The sequence below is a fragment of the Lontra canadensis genome, unplaced genomic scaffold (assembly GCF_010015895.1).
Source record: "Lontra canadensis isolate GAN:19392208 unplaced genomic scaffold, GSC_riverotter_1.0 scaffold31, whole genome shotgun sequence".
NCBI classification, from domain to species: Eukaryota; Metazoa; Chordata; class Mammalia; order Carnivora; family Mustelidae; genus Lontra; species Lontra canadensis.
Window position 1 is genome coordinate 1,958,111 of NW_022631025.1, and position 14,673 is coordinate 1,972,783.

Below are 14,673 nucleotides of genomic sequence, written 5' to 3' on the forward strand. Positions count from 1 at the left end.
GAAACTCATCGAGTGTTTACTGAAGGGGGAGGGGATCAGGAAACAGCTGTGTGACAGGCCCTGGGCTGGGTCCCCCGGGGGTCACACTTGGCCATCTGCATCTCCTCTTAAGGCTAATCTCCCCGGTTCTCAGAGGAGCAGCCCATTAACTCAGATAGCTGGGAAAATGATGGAAACCATCTTTTTTTTTTTTTTTTTTTTAACATTCTTATCATGCAGTGTTTATGTTTCAGGATCCGGAGGGCCTTTCGAACATCGACCTTTTACTAGCCGTACAAGCCTGGAGACGTGGGTGCTGGGAACTCGAGGGGGACTCACCCCAACTCACAGACCCTAGTCAAGTCCACAGAGAGCTGCATGTGCACGGGCGGCAGGCAGTGGGATTTACATCGGTGACCGTGACCACCTGAGGTCTGGTCTGGTTTGCCTGCTGTCCAGTCTCCCAGCAGAGTCCCAGAATCTTGAGTCTGGCCCCCCTCAGCTCTGCAAGGCAGGTTTGTCTTTACCTTGCACCATCCACAGCAGGTGGTGGGATGGGGGCTCCGGTCCCAGAATGAGGTCCCCCGGGCCCCCTTCCCTCACCTGGAAAGCTTGTGCCTCCCCCCTCCCCACCCCCATCTCTTTACTCCCCTCCCCCTGTCTGGCCCCCCAGTGCAGTGGCAATCACACAGCCAGCCTCCCTCCTGGCTCAGCCGGCAGTTCTGCTGGAATTCCCACCCGCGCTGAGGTCTCACTTTAGAAAAATAAATGCAGAACCGGATGCTGGGTCATGGGGACTCGGGCTGAGTACAGAGAATGATAAATTCTTAAGGAAAATCCTATTTTCCCTTTCCAGCACAGTCCACAGAAACTTCAGTTTTCAAAGTAATACAATTTCAGGGGGTGCCTCCTAGCTCCTGCTGCCCCCACAGCCCTGGTGGGCACCGTTGTCTGGGCGTGGTTTCCAGGGCGCAGCCCCGAGTGGCTCGGACAGAGCCATGTCCCCCTATGCACATCCAATGCTGCTCTTGACATTGTCCTGCTTTTAGAGCATATGGTTTGCCATATGGCAAGCTCGCCACTTCTAAAAGATCTTGGTTTCACCTGAGTTTTGGCAGGTGGAATGACCTTTCCACACGAAAGCAGAGAACTGTGCATTTCCCAGTGTGGGGCCGGACAGGAGAACAGCTGACCCCGGGTCCAGGAATAATGAAGGCCCCGAGGCCTCCCACCATAGGGCCCTCCCTCATTTGTCCCCTCTCTCTTCCCTTCCCTCCCTCTCCTCCCTCTCCCTCTCTCCCTCCCTCTGTTCGGCTCACTTGGAGCCCAGTGGCCATGGTGCGAGGAAACACACGGTTGTTCCAACTGCACCAGGCATCTCCCGCTGGAGGAGGCTGGGCTGCTGAGGAGCTGACCTCAGCCTTCCCCCACCCTGTCGAGCCCAGAGGGCAGGTCCGTGGGCACAAGGACATGGTTGTCTCCAGACACGAGCCTTCTCTGGGGTCTGCCGTGTGGTCCCCACGGATGCAGTCCTCAGTGGGCATCTGCTGGTAGCTCGCAGGCCACTCTGTGTGGACGTTGGGGACCCAGTGACAACAGGACACGGGTGGCCTGCCTCTAGGGGGTGGGTGTCAGTGCTCTGAAGGACCTCATGCATGGAGCCATTGGGCCATCTGCACAGGGTGCCCTGTGCATAGTGAATGACAGGAGACACATGCCCTATGACTGTCACAGAGTGGAGATGCCCCCCAGGTACAAGCTGCTGTGTGCATATAGAGGGGGTCCTCTGGCCTCGGCCCAAGCATGAGGGGGACGAGGTGTGGGAGGACACAGTGTGGGGTGCCAGCATCAGCAAGACAGGATAAGGGACAAGTGCAGGGAAGAATCCAGCCAGTCCTGCCTCCTTGGCTTCCCTTGGTGTCCACTCCCAGAGGAACAGCACCTCTCCACATTCTTGGATGGCACTGGGATGGGTGAGGGGCTGCGAGGCCAAGGCGGGCCTCAGGGACAAGTTGGGGTGGTGAGCGGGGATGCAGAATTCTGGAAGCTGGCCTGGGAGGACTCATCATCTATCCAGAACCCAACACCTTGTGGGTTTAGGGTCTTCCTTTTGCAGCCAGTCAACCCTGCTTTGCTTTAGAAACTCCTGGATGGGAGAGGGCTGCAGAAGGGAAAGCTGGGATGGCCCGAAACCCAATGAGCGCACCCCAACCAGCCTGGCAGCCTTATCCTGCAGCCACCGTCTGTCCACACCAAGCAGTTCTGGGCCCCCGGGAGCCTCCTGACCCTTCCCGTCCCCACGTGGCCCTGCTTGAGAAAGTGCAGGCTGCGGGAGCCCAGCCAGAATCCCCACTCTCCCGGTGCCCCCCATCTGGCTCACTGAGCTCATGGGAAAGAAGGGAGCTTGGAGGACATGTGTCCCCAGAATGCTCAATGGCCACCACCTGTTTTCCCCACCCTGTGCTAAAATATGGAGTCTGTCTGACTGTCGTCCGAGCCCTCAAAGGATGGGTCCCCATCCAGGTCGTCTTCACACACTGAGCACAGAGCTTGGGTGCTGGTTTGTCCACATACGGGAGCACACGCAGGGACCATCACATCCAGCACGGCGCACTCCGGCTCGTCAGTGTGGGTCCCTGCATAGAGGGAATTTCTAACACGCCGCTGGACCCCAGGGAAGGCCGTCAGACATGTCTGAAAGGAGCGCGTACTTCGGTGTTGGATGGAGGGACCTTGTCTCCTGAATTCTGAAATTCTCAGGATTTCATTCAGGCTGGACTTTTGAGGCATGAACCCCATAGGCAGCCGACACTGTTGCTGTGGACAAGCTTCTCTGTGGAGGGTGTTGGCGAGCGGCCGGAGCTGTGGCTCCCCTGTTCCCGGGCTGCGTGGGAAGCCCACGCCAGCCCCCAGAGGGCTGGGCAGAAGTCGAGCCCCCTGGAAAGCACGGTCAATTTTCTCGAGATCCATAGGAAGGAACCAACATGTCCCCGCCCTTTGTTCTTCCACTTCCATCAAGGTCTCCTTGTTCCGGGGCCTCCCAGATGCCAGGGCTGAGTGGCAGAATCGGACTGTCTCGGGCAAAATGCGAGTTGGGCATGAGGAGGTTGGGGACCACTGTTTGACTATCCAGCCGACCTCGTGGCCTTTGGCTTCCTCCAGTTAATTCCGGGAGAGGCGTCCAAGGTGCCTTCCGGCTCTGATTCTCAAGGACACTCACTTTCTCCTCGCTTGTGCGGTATCTTGCTACCTGGCACGGGGCAAGCCATGTGGTTCTCTGTCCGGCAAGGAGCTTCATGCCCACCAGTGTCTTACCATCGTGATGCTTGGGTGGAAATCACTTCTTGGTAAGCTTAAAAAGACAGTTGGGGACAGAGCATGTCTGGGCTCCTTGTGCGGGGAGTGTGCCCCGAGCACGCTCACCGGTGCACACACACCCCTCCTGCCCCTCCACCTTCTGTTCCGCACAGTCTCCGGTGCCGCCGCTGCCCATGACTCCGGAGCAGCTCGAGGTGGTGGCCTCTGTCCTATTCCCAGGCAGATAACCCAGGGAGGAGTGTGTGTGTTTATTTTAAGAGAGGCTTCCAGAAGGCAGAGACGTCCCCTGCATCTCACAGAGGGCCTGTCATGGAGAACAGACCCAGGGTGGATGCCCTCTGGCTGTGTAATTGCTACTCTGCATGCAAGGAAATGAGCAGCCACAGCTAACAGGTAGCCAGTTTGGGAGTAACCGAAAAGTCCTGTCCCTACATAGAAATGACACCGTAGCACAAAGCAGAGGGTTTGTTCGCTTTCTTAAAGATCCAGGCAAAGCCACAGGGAGCAGAAACAAGGCCAGCGTCACCACCTCCCGGGTCTAATGACCAGCCATCCTCCGAGAGGCCCAGCCCTGCCTGGCTGCCGCCCCGACCTCAGGCATTCACGGAGGGGAGCGCGCTCTGCCTCCCCCGCGGCAAGGAGCAGGGAGACTTCTTTTCCTCTGGCTTGTTAGGGTCAGGGTCACCAAGCAGGGGCGAAACACAGAGATGAGACCCTGGAGGGATATACCACCCTGCCACGGGCCTGGGCCCCTCCACGCGCACACATGGTGGTCTGCAGCTCCATGGCTGTGGTCGGACAGCCTCCAGCAGAGCCTGGGGGGCATCAGGATGAGGGACTTCTGCCTTGTTTCCTCCCTTCCTCCTCTTTGCTTTTATGGGATTCAACCCTTCAGTTAGATTGCTCGAGGGAACGGACTCTAGGGACACTTGAATGGTTTTGCGCAGAGGAGAGCCTTGTTTGGGAGGCATCTGGAAAGGAATTAGCAGTCAAACCAGCAGGACTCAACCTTACAGCAACCCAGAGGCCGGAGTCGGGCCAGAGTCTGCAGCCAGTGCTCTGAGGCTATCCCATTGCACATCTCTGAGAGCAGGGAAGTCTGTTTGGCCTCCCAGTTATGAGGCATCTCCCATTCCATGTTCTCCAAGCACTGTGAAATTCTCCTTCTGAGCATTTATCACCCTGGCCAATAAATAACTGCAATTATTTAATGTCAGTCCCTCACTCTGGAATGTGGAACATGGGTCAGTTCCCTATCTGCCTTCTTCGCTGCTGCATTCCCTGTGCCTAGAATAGCACTTTACACATGCAAAGAGTTCATATTCATTACATAGATAGATGGAACAGGGATGCATGGATGAGTTGATGTATGTATGTATGAATGGATGGGTGGATGGATGGATAGATTGATGGATGCTAGAGGGATGGATGGGTGGATGGATGGACGGTTAGGTGGGTGGATGGATAGTAGGTGGGTGGATGGTGGGGCGGACGGATGGGTGGTTGGGTGGGTGGGTGGATGGATGAATATGTTGATGGGTGTGTGGGTGGATGGATGGTGGGTGGATGGGTGGGTGGATAGGTAGATAAGTGGATGGATGGATGGATGGATAGAGGGAGGGATGGGTGAGGGGTAGGTGGGTGGATGGATGGGCGGTTGAGTGGGTGGGTGGATGGATAGGTGGTTGGGTGGGTGGGTGGATGAATGAATATGTGGATGGGTGTATGGGTGGACGGATGGGTGGGTGGGTGAATGGATGGATGGATGATTGGGTAGATAAGTGGATGGATGGATGGAGAGAGGGAGAGATGGGTGAGTGGTAGGTGGGTGGATGGATGAGTGAATAGATGGGTGGATGGATGGACGGATGGATGGGTGGCTGGTGGGTGGGTGGTGGGTGGATGGATGGATGGATGGGTGGATAAGTGGATGGATGGATGGTTGGGTGGGTGGGTGGATAAGTAGATGGATGAATGGATGGATGGTGGGTGGTGGGTCAGTGGACGGTTGGGTGGGTGGGTGGGGGATGGATGGATGGATGAATGGATGGATGGGTGGATAGATGGGTGGATGGATGGATGGATGGATGGATGGGGGGATGGATGGAGAGGTGGATGGATGGATGGATGGATGGGGGGATGGATGGAGAGGTGGGTGGATGGATGGATGGATGGGTGGGTGGTGGGTGGGTAGATAGATGGGTGGGTAGATAGATGGATGAGTGGATGGCTGGCTGGCTGGATGGTGGGTGGGTAGACAAATGGATGGGGAATGGATGGGTGGATGGGCAGGTAGGTGGATGGGTGGAGCCCATAGGGTCATAAAGTATTTTGTTCTTGTCTAACCAAGTGAACTCCATCAGCTCTCTGTAACCAGAGGTTTCTACTGGAAGACTGGATTTCCCAGTGTGTTTGACAGCAGTGAGGGCAGCTGGATGGATGGGCACACAAGTGTGGTATCTCTGCTGGACCACATGGATGGGAGCAGAGAGCTCTGTCCCTTGGGACAGCACCACCTGGGCTGTGAGGCTGTCCCCTGGACCCATCTGCAGAGCTCAGAACAAAGCCTGGGCCGTCTCTGTAGGCCTCCTCACCCTATAAACCATGTGTATTTATGTAACACTTCAGGCCTGATGGAGACCAGATGTGACCAAATGGTGGTGTGGGCTGCCCTGGGATGCTGGAATGCCAAACCAGACACCTTTTATGGCTGTTGGTATTCAGCAATCTCTCTAGAAGTCTTAGGTCTGAGCCCTGATAGACATTCACAAACGTCATTCTTTTGTAAAATGGAAGCATCCAGCATTCCCTGTTTCATCTGCTATGCTTGTGAGAAGAGCACATTCACATAGAATTTCTATTATCAGTCACCCAAGGGCAGAAGGAGGGATGTAGGGGGAGAGGAGCCATCCAGGGACACAACTGGGTGGCCTGGAGCTGGTCGGTACTCTCTGGAACCCAGTTTTCCGATGATAATTTCAAGAGTTCCTGTTTTTTGAACACCTCCTTTGTTCTGGGCACACATGCTGAGTGATAGTGGCACCTCACCATCTCGTCTCTTACTTACACGGGCACATGGACACAGGGCATGGCTTACCAATACCACAACAGTGGGCAAGGGGGGGCATGTGTGAGTCTAGGCATCCCGATCTAAAACACCTTTCCATTACTAGGAAGTTTTCTGTTTTGTCTTCCAAAGAGAGCGTGGCGAGGGACCCTGAGGAGGGTGCACACACTTCCCCCATCTGAGGTTTTAGTACAGACACTTAGAGGGCTACAAGCAAGAACCCTGCTTGCTGTGCAACCCAGTGTTCCCCAAGCTAACCATCCTCCCCAAACCTGTGCCCTCTGAAACTCCCATTAGTGTCCTGAAGCACACCAATAGACCTTCCCACGCAAACACCAGTCGATGACCTAGCCCATGCCGACCCCCTGGCCCTGGCCACTGTGCTTGACGGGCTTGACGGGCTTCCGTCATCATAATACTGCCGTCCCACGTTGCCCTCCTGTTGTATGCCTGCCCTGGGTTTCCGGAAAGCTTCTCTCTCTCTACACATGCATGCTCACTACAGAGGGACTTTCTGTACTGTAAATGATAGATTCTGAAGTGGAATTTGCCCTGTGCAATTTATCCAAGGAACAGGGAAAAAAATGTACCAAACCTGACAATTAGGGTTTTGCAGCAAGTTTTTAAGAAACATCGGGTTGCAGACATTCCAATCACTCCACAAAACCTGCCCTGATGTCCACTCCAGCTGCCACCCCAGCTTTCCTCCAGCGTGCACGCTCTGGGGTGAGAGCCAGTGCCCGGTTTTGGTCACACACGGTGTGCCTGGGGCAGGCTGTTGAGACTCTGTCTCCCTCCATGGCAGGCACCTCCCCTGACAAGACTGGGCTGCAAGAAGGAGCCCATAGCGGAGCTCACATCCATCAGGCCGCACTGAACTGGGAAAGCGGTCCACCACGGCCAAGCAGGACGAGAGGCCCGGCTTCCGACTGTCTCACCTGCCAAAAGGCCATGGGGCTGCGGTCCAGCCCATACACAGTGCGTCCTTCAGAGCCCAGAGATACCCCCCAGCTCAGAGTCAGTGAGATCGCCCCCCAGGGTGACATTCTCCACAAGGTAGCACGCTGTCCATGCCCACAATGGGCAAGAGATGGCCACGTAGTCTGCCATCAAAGCCTATGGGGTCTGCTGATACAGCAGGGACCGGCAGACTGTGTGATTCCAGCCCCAACCTAAGACACACCTGAACAAGGAAACCAAGAGCAGAGGGCCCTGTGGCCCTTCTGAAACACAAAACCATCTCAAGGGAGGGAACCGCAGTCTTCTGAGTACATGTCACGGGAGCTCAGCCCAGACCAGCAAACCCTAACTGATGCGCCCGCAGCGCACAGCCCAGCACTCCACCCCAACTTGTGGGGGAAGGGTCTGCAACTGTCCACGCATCCACTTGCCCTGGCTTTCTAGCTGTCCAAACCCAAATAAACAAAACGTTGCTGTGCCCAGATGGAACTGATATAAAATGTTCCACAGCAGTTAAGAGTCTGCTTTTCCTTGCTTTCTTTCCGTGACATCATGTAAAAGTCACTTTACTGAATTTAAGCATAAATTCAAACTCCATCAGATAGAATTTTGAAAGTAACAAAGGCCCTTTTATGCAGATCTGATGAACTTTTTGTTTAAACTTTTTTGTTTTACTCTGATTGTAAAGATCAGCCGTGTTTATTAAGTAAGATGTGGAGAATACAGAAAGTACCAAATAAAAGAATAAAAATGACTCGTGACCACCCCACCCTATCATTGTCTCTTGACAAGAAATCCTGATGGTCTGAAGAAGTCGAGGCACTGTGAGCTTGTGACCCATGTCCTTGGCCACATCCGCGAGGTTGACCCTCTAAATGCTTTGGGACACCAAAACTGTATTTCTTATCATAAAAGAGGAAAACTGGACAGTTTTGTATGAATTTGATACCTTACCAAGATTGCTACCCTCACTCTACCATATCTCAGAAAACTAGCAGTTTTGGGTAGCTGAACCCATTTTAGCAAAATCTTCACTTATCCCAATGCCGGGCACAAAAGGCTGTACCCCCTCCTTACCCCATAGTTAGAAGGTCAAAGCCTGAGACCAGTGGGACCTCATCACCCGCCTGACGGGTGAGACACTGGGTTTCTGCCCGGCCCCAAGGCCGGAGCGCCACGGGCCAAACACCATGTCCTGCGACCAGAGCCAGCCAGGATGAGAGGGATGGATGGCCTATAATCAGCCAGGACAAGGGCTCCCAGGGCCACATGGAAGACTCAGTGTATGCTCCTGACCCCACAGAGGAAGGGGCCGCACATAGTCCCAGGGAGAACGTCGCCGGGCAGACACCCCAGCACGGCACTCCCCAGGGGCTGTCCGCCCCATCTCCACAGCGCCAGCCTCCGTGTCCACAACACACTTTGCCTCTTAAAGTGATTATTGGCGTCCTTCTTCCCTGGGAGCATGAATGGAAGGGCAGGGATGGGGGTCTCTTTAATCTGCCTCTTTGTTTTCAGAATGCTGCTTGGCAAAATGAGTGTCAAATAAATGTTTGAAGATAGAAACATGAATAAGTGAAGCACATTATTCTTTTGGAAAGGAAATACAGGCCATAGAAGCTCAAGGGGAGAAGCAGAAGGTAGCGATGGTCCACATGGGAAGCACTAGGTGGGAGACACAAGAGAAGGCTTTTGATTTTTAAGCAGAGCATTTCTGTCCTAGCGGCGGACAGACTCCTGCAGAGAATGTGTGGTCCTTGCAAATACTGGGAATGAATAGTGACATAAAACACAATGTCAAGGCTGTGCTTTTTCCCCCAATGCTTAGTGTCAATCTATGGCCAGAATATAGAAATTTGACCAAAACAGAATGTAAGGGTTACCATAAAATACAGCCAACGGATTTGATGGATAACAGAGCAAGGAGCTGGGGGAACTTTAGATGCTAATGTCTGTATTCAAATTAGGTAGAGTTAAGACGCCCTGGGAAGGGGCTGGGATGGAGAACAGAGTTTAAGGGGGTCATTTAAATCAATCAATCAAATCACAAAATACGATGTAATTATCATATTTGGAAGGAGGGAGGGGAGGTGGTGGAGTGAGTGGTGGATAGGACGAGGGAGAAAATGCCTGGAATTCCCAGTGCATAGTCAGGAAGGAACATCTAAAATTCAAAAACAAGCAGGACATGTGAGCGTGTCATTTACAAGGCGGGAGATGACCACTGGAAGGTGTCAAAACATGTGGACAAGAAGGAGAGGGACAGTCCTGAGAAGGGAGGGGAGCTGCTAGACATGAGCTTTGCAGCATGAAGGGACCTTGCCTTGTTTCAACACTGAAAAGAATTATTTAAATTACTAGTAAAGAGCCTTCCCAGAGAAAATACTATACGGAAAATCTGAACCATCCTCTCGAAGACAGCTCTGAGGGACAAGTCCTTCAGCTCAAAAGTCAAGGTTTGGAAGGCATTTTCCACATTATCCAGAGAAAAGGAAGACCCACTAGATCTGTCAAGAAGGCAATTGCTGGCGACGTCCCCCAAAACAGCAGGCTGAGCAGATCTGAGTTTCCCACCATGACAAAGGCAAAGACACGATGGCCTAGAAATGTGGAACGCCTAGCCTAGCTCACAAGAACAAAAAGGAATAGTCTCAGAACCACGACGGAGCTTAGAGCAGGAACTGGCACAGGGCAGGACTGGTGTGGACCCCCGGCCCCCGATCCCGCGCGGGTGACCGGTCGTGGGACAGGGGTGCCCAGATCAGGCCGGGAGCCACAGAGCACTCCTCGCCGTTTCTCACGGAGGCACACGCAAAACCCCACTGCTGGTTCAGGGAAGCAACGCAGAAGCTTGCCATGCGTCTGAGACCTGGAAGGGCAGAAGTATGGAGTGGGAAATCAAATACCCAGACCTGCGCTGTGCACACCTCTACTTGAGCCATATGAGACGGGCATTGCCAGCTGAGAAACTGAGAGAGAAGAGCCATGGTCCCCTGGCAGAAGCAAGCACCAGCCTCCCACAGGGCCCCCCACGGATGCCAGACTCTCCAAGCTCCCGCAGAGAAAGGAACCCTCCCTGCCAGGAAGGGCTCACAGGGAAAAGCGACAGAACATGGAGCACAGTGTCAGGAGTGACTAACGTTTACCGAACCCTTGTCCTGCTCCAACGCTCCACTCTTCTTGTCACTCTGCACGTTCCCTTGTGAGTTTGAATAAGCCAGCTCCTGCCACGCAGCAAACCACCCCCAAAGCTTCAAAGGACAGATGTCACTTCTCAGAGTGCTGTGGGTCGGGGAGACCATCCTCCCAGGCAGGGCGGATGGGTGAGAGCCCTGCTGCACCCCCACATCCGTCGGAGGTCAGATGGCGGGGCAGGGGGCCGGATGACTTAGACGGCCCCTCGCTCAGGCCAGGCGGTTGGCTCAGGGTCAGCCTCACAGGTGCCCAGTATCTTACACTGGTCACTCCACCCATCACCGCCCTCTGTCCCGCCTGAGAAGGCCTGTGTGCGTGGGCTAAGCCAGCAGCTTCTCGTCCCTGGCTGTGGTTGGGAAGCCCCAACAGGAACCAGCAAGAGGGATGAGAGCGAGATCAGAGAGCTTATTCCCACCGATTCCTCCCAAAGGTCGCCTTGGACTGACTCCAGATGCTTTCTCTGCCTCTGTCCTTCTGGGACCAGCAACTGTCCCCCCTCCCTGCTGCTCACGTTGGGTCCCTCGCTGTCCCTGTGGTTCCTGCAACACCTTGTTACCACCCTTTCCATGAACCACCCCTCAGAATAGCCTAACTTCACATGCCGTCTCTTTCTTGCTGGACCCCCGCTGGTGCCGGAGGGGTTCCATCTCCGAGCTCTTGCAGGAGTCAAGCCACTGGCACCTGTACCACCCGGGACTTCATCTCAGCATGGCCTTTATCCCCTTGGTCTACACCAGAGACAACCAGACGATCACAGAGCATCTTCGAGTCCACCTCCTTGTCAGCCCTTCGGGACAAGATCTGAGGGGCCCCTGCTGAACCTGCCCTCCCAGGCCCCTTGCCCTTCTTGGTCACTCCCAGGTCAACCCACTAATCCCTCCCCACCCTTACTCAGTCCCCCAATCGCTTCTCACTGAGAACCTGTCTGTCTCGTCCCCCAGCCTGAGTCACAGAATCCCTCAGGCCTTACAGCACACGGGCAGCCCCTCGCAGGTCCATCTGAGCAGGTGCACACCAGGACCTCCGCTCCCACGGTCCTTCTCCCGCCCCCAGGGAGGCCCGGCAGTGGCCTCCCTCTGGTGGGAATAAGCTCTCTGACCTCGCTCTCATCCCTCTTGCTGGTTCCATCACTGTCACTTGTTTACATCACTGTCTCCCAACTCAGCCAATCAGGTGGCCACTGCCGGGCCTCTCCATCTCCCCACAGACAACCCTGACTTCATAGTCCCGAAGGAGTGTGTCCTCCACGGCCCACATGCCCTGCCCACCTCCCGCATGTCAGTGAGAGTTCCACAGAATGTCAGCTTTCTCCCTCGATGGGCTACACTTCCAAAATAGATCCCAAACAAGCCCCCTTTCCTCTTCCCACTGTCCCAGGTAGATGACCCCACAGCCTCCCAGCTGGCCTCCCTCCTCCATCCCCTGTGCCCTCCAGCACAGGCTCCACACCAGACAGAGCTGTTTCCTCTGGGGGGAGTCCTACAGTGTTGCCCCTGTGTCCAGCCCTCCATGGTGACCCAAGTCATGAGACACAGACCAGCCTCTGTGTGCTGACCCTGTAAGCTCGTCCTGGCTTGCCCTGCTATCATCACAGACCACCGTCCTGGGCCTCCACTCTTTTCCCACTGTGTTTGCCTGGCTAGCCCACGCAAGTGGCTTCCACCCGAGGACATCTGCCCTCGGTCCCCTCCCTGTGCATTGGCGTTCCCAGTGATCTGTGCGTCCTCGAGGCCTCCTTCAGGGGGTTGGGGCTTCAGAGAGTCTCTGTGACCGCCCCGCAGACAGGCCTCACCACCAGGCTCTCTCTAGTACCGCACCAGAACGTATCTGCATTGTTGTAATGCATTTTACTTGAAACTAAGTTTTATGGGTTTCTACGTTTTCATGCTTGCTTCTAAGTCAACGGGGAAGAGGCGAGGATTTTTCTGTCGTGTACACGCTCCTCTTGTCGGCAGTAAGAATAGTACGGTGTAGTAAATAAATTCAACTGCAAGTCAACCTTAAAACATTACTGTGCTCTGGAACACTGCAGCCACATCCCAGGAACCCCACGGTATCTGCGCCTTGAGCCACTGCCTCAAGGACCACAGCCTGTACCACTTAACCAGGAATCCCCGTCTCCCAGTCCTGGAGGCCAGAAAACTGAGATCGGGCATGGACAGGGCTGGTTTCTCCCCAGGACTCTGCCTGGTGTGCAGGCGACTGTCCCCCGCATGTGTCCCCTGTGAGGACCCCAGGCAAGCTGAATCAGGGCCCCTATATGACCTCATGTTACTTTCATCACCTCTGTAAAGTCTCAATCTGAGGTCCTGGGCATCAGGGCTTGAGCGCATTAGAAGTATGGGACAACCCACAGCACCAGCCCAGCGTCCAGAGAGCCCATGCAGGCAGGACTGGGTGGAACTGAGGACCGCGAGGTGGCGATGGTCCCCAAGCAACCCCTTCACAAGGTCCTTCTTCCGCAGGGTTTGGAGAGAGGTTTACCCATAGCAGAACTGGGGCACGGCCGCTCCCTCCCCCCGTCCCTCACTCACACGGCCCCTCAGGCTGGAGGCCATTCTTGTGCCTTTGAGCACTTGGGATCCAGACAATGGAAAGCTGTTTTGGGAACATTGGAGCACGCTTCATTTGATCTCTGTTTTGCTTTTGTTTTTGTTTTTTTAATTAACATGCAACATTTTTTTTTCTTTTTTTTTTTGTTTTTTCAAGATTTATTTATTCATTTTTTTATTTTTATTTATTTAAATTTTTTTTCAGTGTTCCAGAATTCATTGTTTATGTACCACACCCAGTGCTCCATGCAATACATGCCCTCCATAATACCCACCACCAGGCTCACCCAACCTCCCACCTCCCGCTCCTCCAAAACCCTCAGATTGTTTTTCAGAGTCCACAGTCTCTCATGGTTCATCTCCCCCCTCCAATTTCCCCAACTCCTTTCTCCTCTCCATCTCCCCATGCCCTCCATGTTATTTCTTATACTCCACAAATAAGTGAAACCATATGATAATTGACTCTCTCTGCTTGACTTATTTCACTCAGCATAATCTCTTCCAGTCCCATCCATGTTGCTACAAAAGTTGGGTATTCATCCTTTCTGATGGAGGCATCATACTCCATAGTGTATATGGACCACATCTTCCTTATCCATTCATACGTTGAAGGGCATCTTGGTTTTTTCCACAGTTTGGCGACTGTGGCCATTGCTGCTATGATCATTGGGGTACAGATGGCCCTTCTTTTCACTACATCTGTGTCTTTGGAGTAAATACCCAGTAGTGCAATTGCAGGGTCATAGGGAAGCTCTATTTTTAATTTCTTAAGGAATCTCCACACTGTTTTCCAAAGTGGCTGCACCAGCTTGCATTCCCACCAACAGTGTAAGAGGGTTCCCCTTTCTCCACATCCTCTCCAACACATGTTGTTTCCTGTCTTGCTAATTTTGGCCATTCTTACTGGTGTAAGGTGGTATCTCAGTGTGGTTTTGATTTGAATCTGCCTGATGGCCAGTGATGATGAACATTTTTTCATGTGTCTGATAGCCATTTGTATGTCTTCTTTGGAGAAGTGTCTGTTCATGTCTTCTGCCCATTTTTTTTTTCTGCCCATTTTTTGATGCAATTATCTCTTTTGTGTGTGTTGAGTTTGGGGAGTTCTTTATAGATCTTGGATATCAGCCCTTTGTACTGTCATTTGCGAATATCTTCTCCCATTCCGTGGGTTGCCTCTTTGTTTTGTTAACTGTTTCCTTTGCTGTGCAGAAGCATTTGATCTTGATGAAGTCCCAAAAGCTCATTTTTGCTTTTGTTTCCTTTGCCTTTGGAGACATATCTTGAAAGAAATTGCTGTGGCCGACGTGGAAGCGGTTACTGCCTATGTTCTCCTCTAGGATTCTGATGGATTCCTGCCTCACGTTGAGGTCTTTTATCCATTTTGAGTTTATCTTTGTGTGTGGTGTAAGAGAATGGTCGAGTTTTATTCTTCTACACATAGCTGTCCAATTTTCCCAGCACCATTTATTTATTCATTTTTGAGAGGGAGAGTCCAAGTAGGGGAAAGGGCAAAGTGAGAGGGAGAGGGAGAGAAGCAGAACCCCACACTGAGCGCAAAGCTGACGTGGGGCTCAATCCCACAACCCCAAGATCATGACCTGA

The 14,673-nt window shown here is 53.5% G+C and overlaps 1 protein-coding gene across 1 annotated transcript; it reads right to left on the reverse strand.

The window, feature by feature from the left end:
• Window positions 1-4,745: 4,745 nt before the first annotated feature.
• LOC116873057 (proline-rich extensin-like protein EPR1) lies at window positions 4,746-5,435 on the reverse strand (the record flags this gene model as incomplete). The annotated part of the gene is made up of 2 exons (XM_032866710.1): window positions 4,746-4,919; window positions 5,304-5,435. Coding segments are annotated over 2 exons (306 nt in total), but the record flags the coding sequence as incomplete, so codon positions are not given.
• Window positions 5,436-14,673: the final 9,238 nt, after the last annotated feature.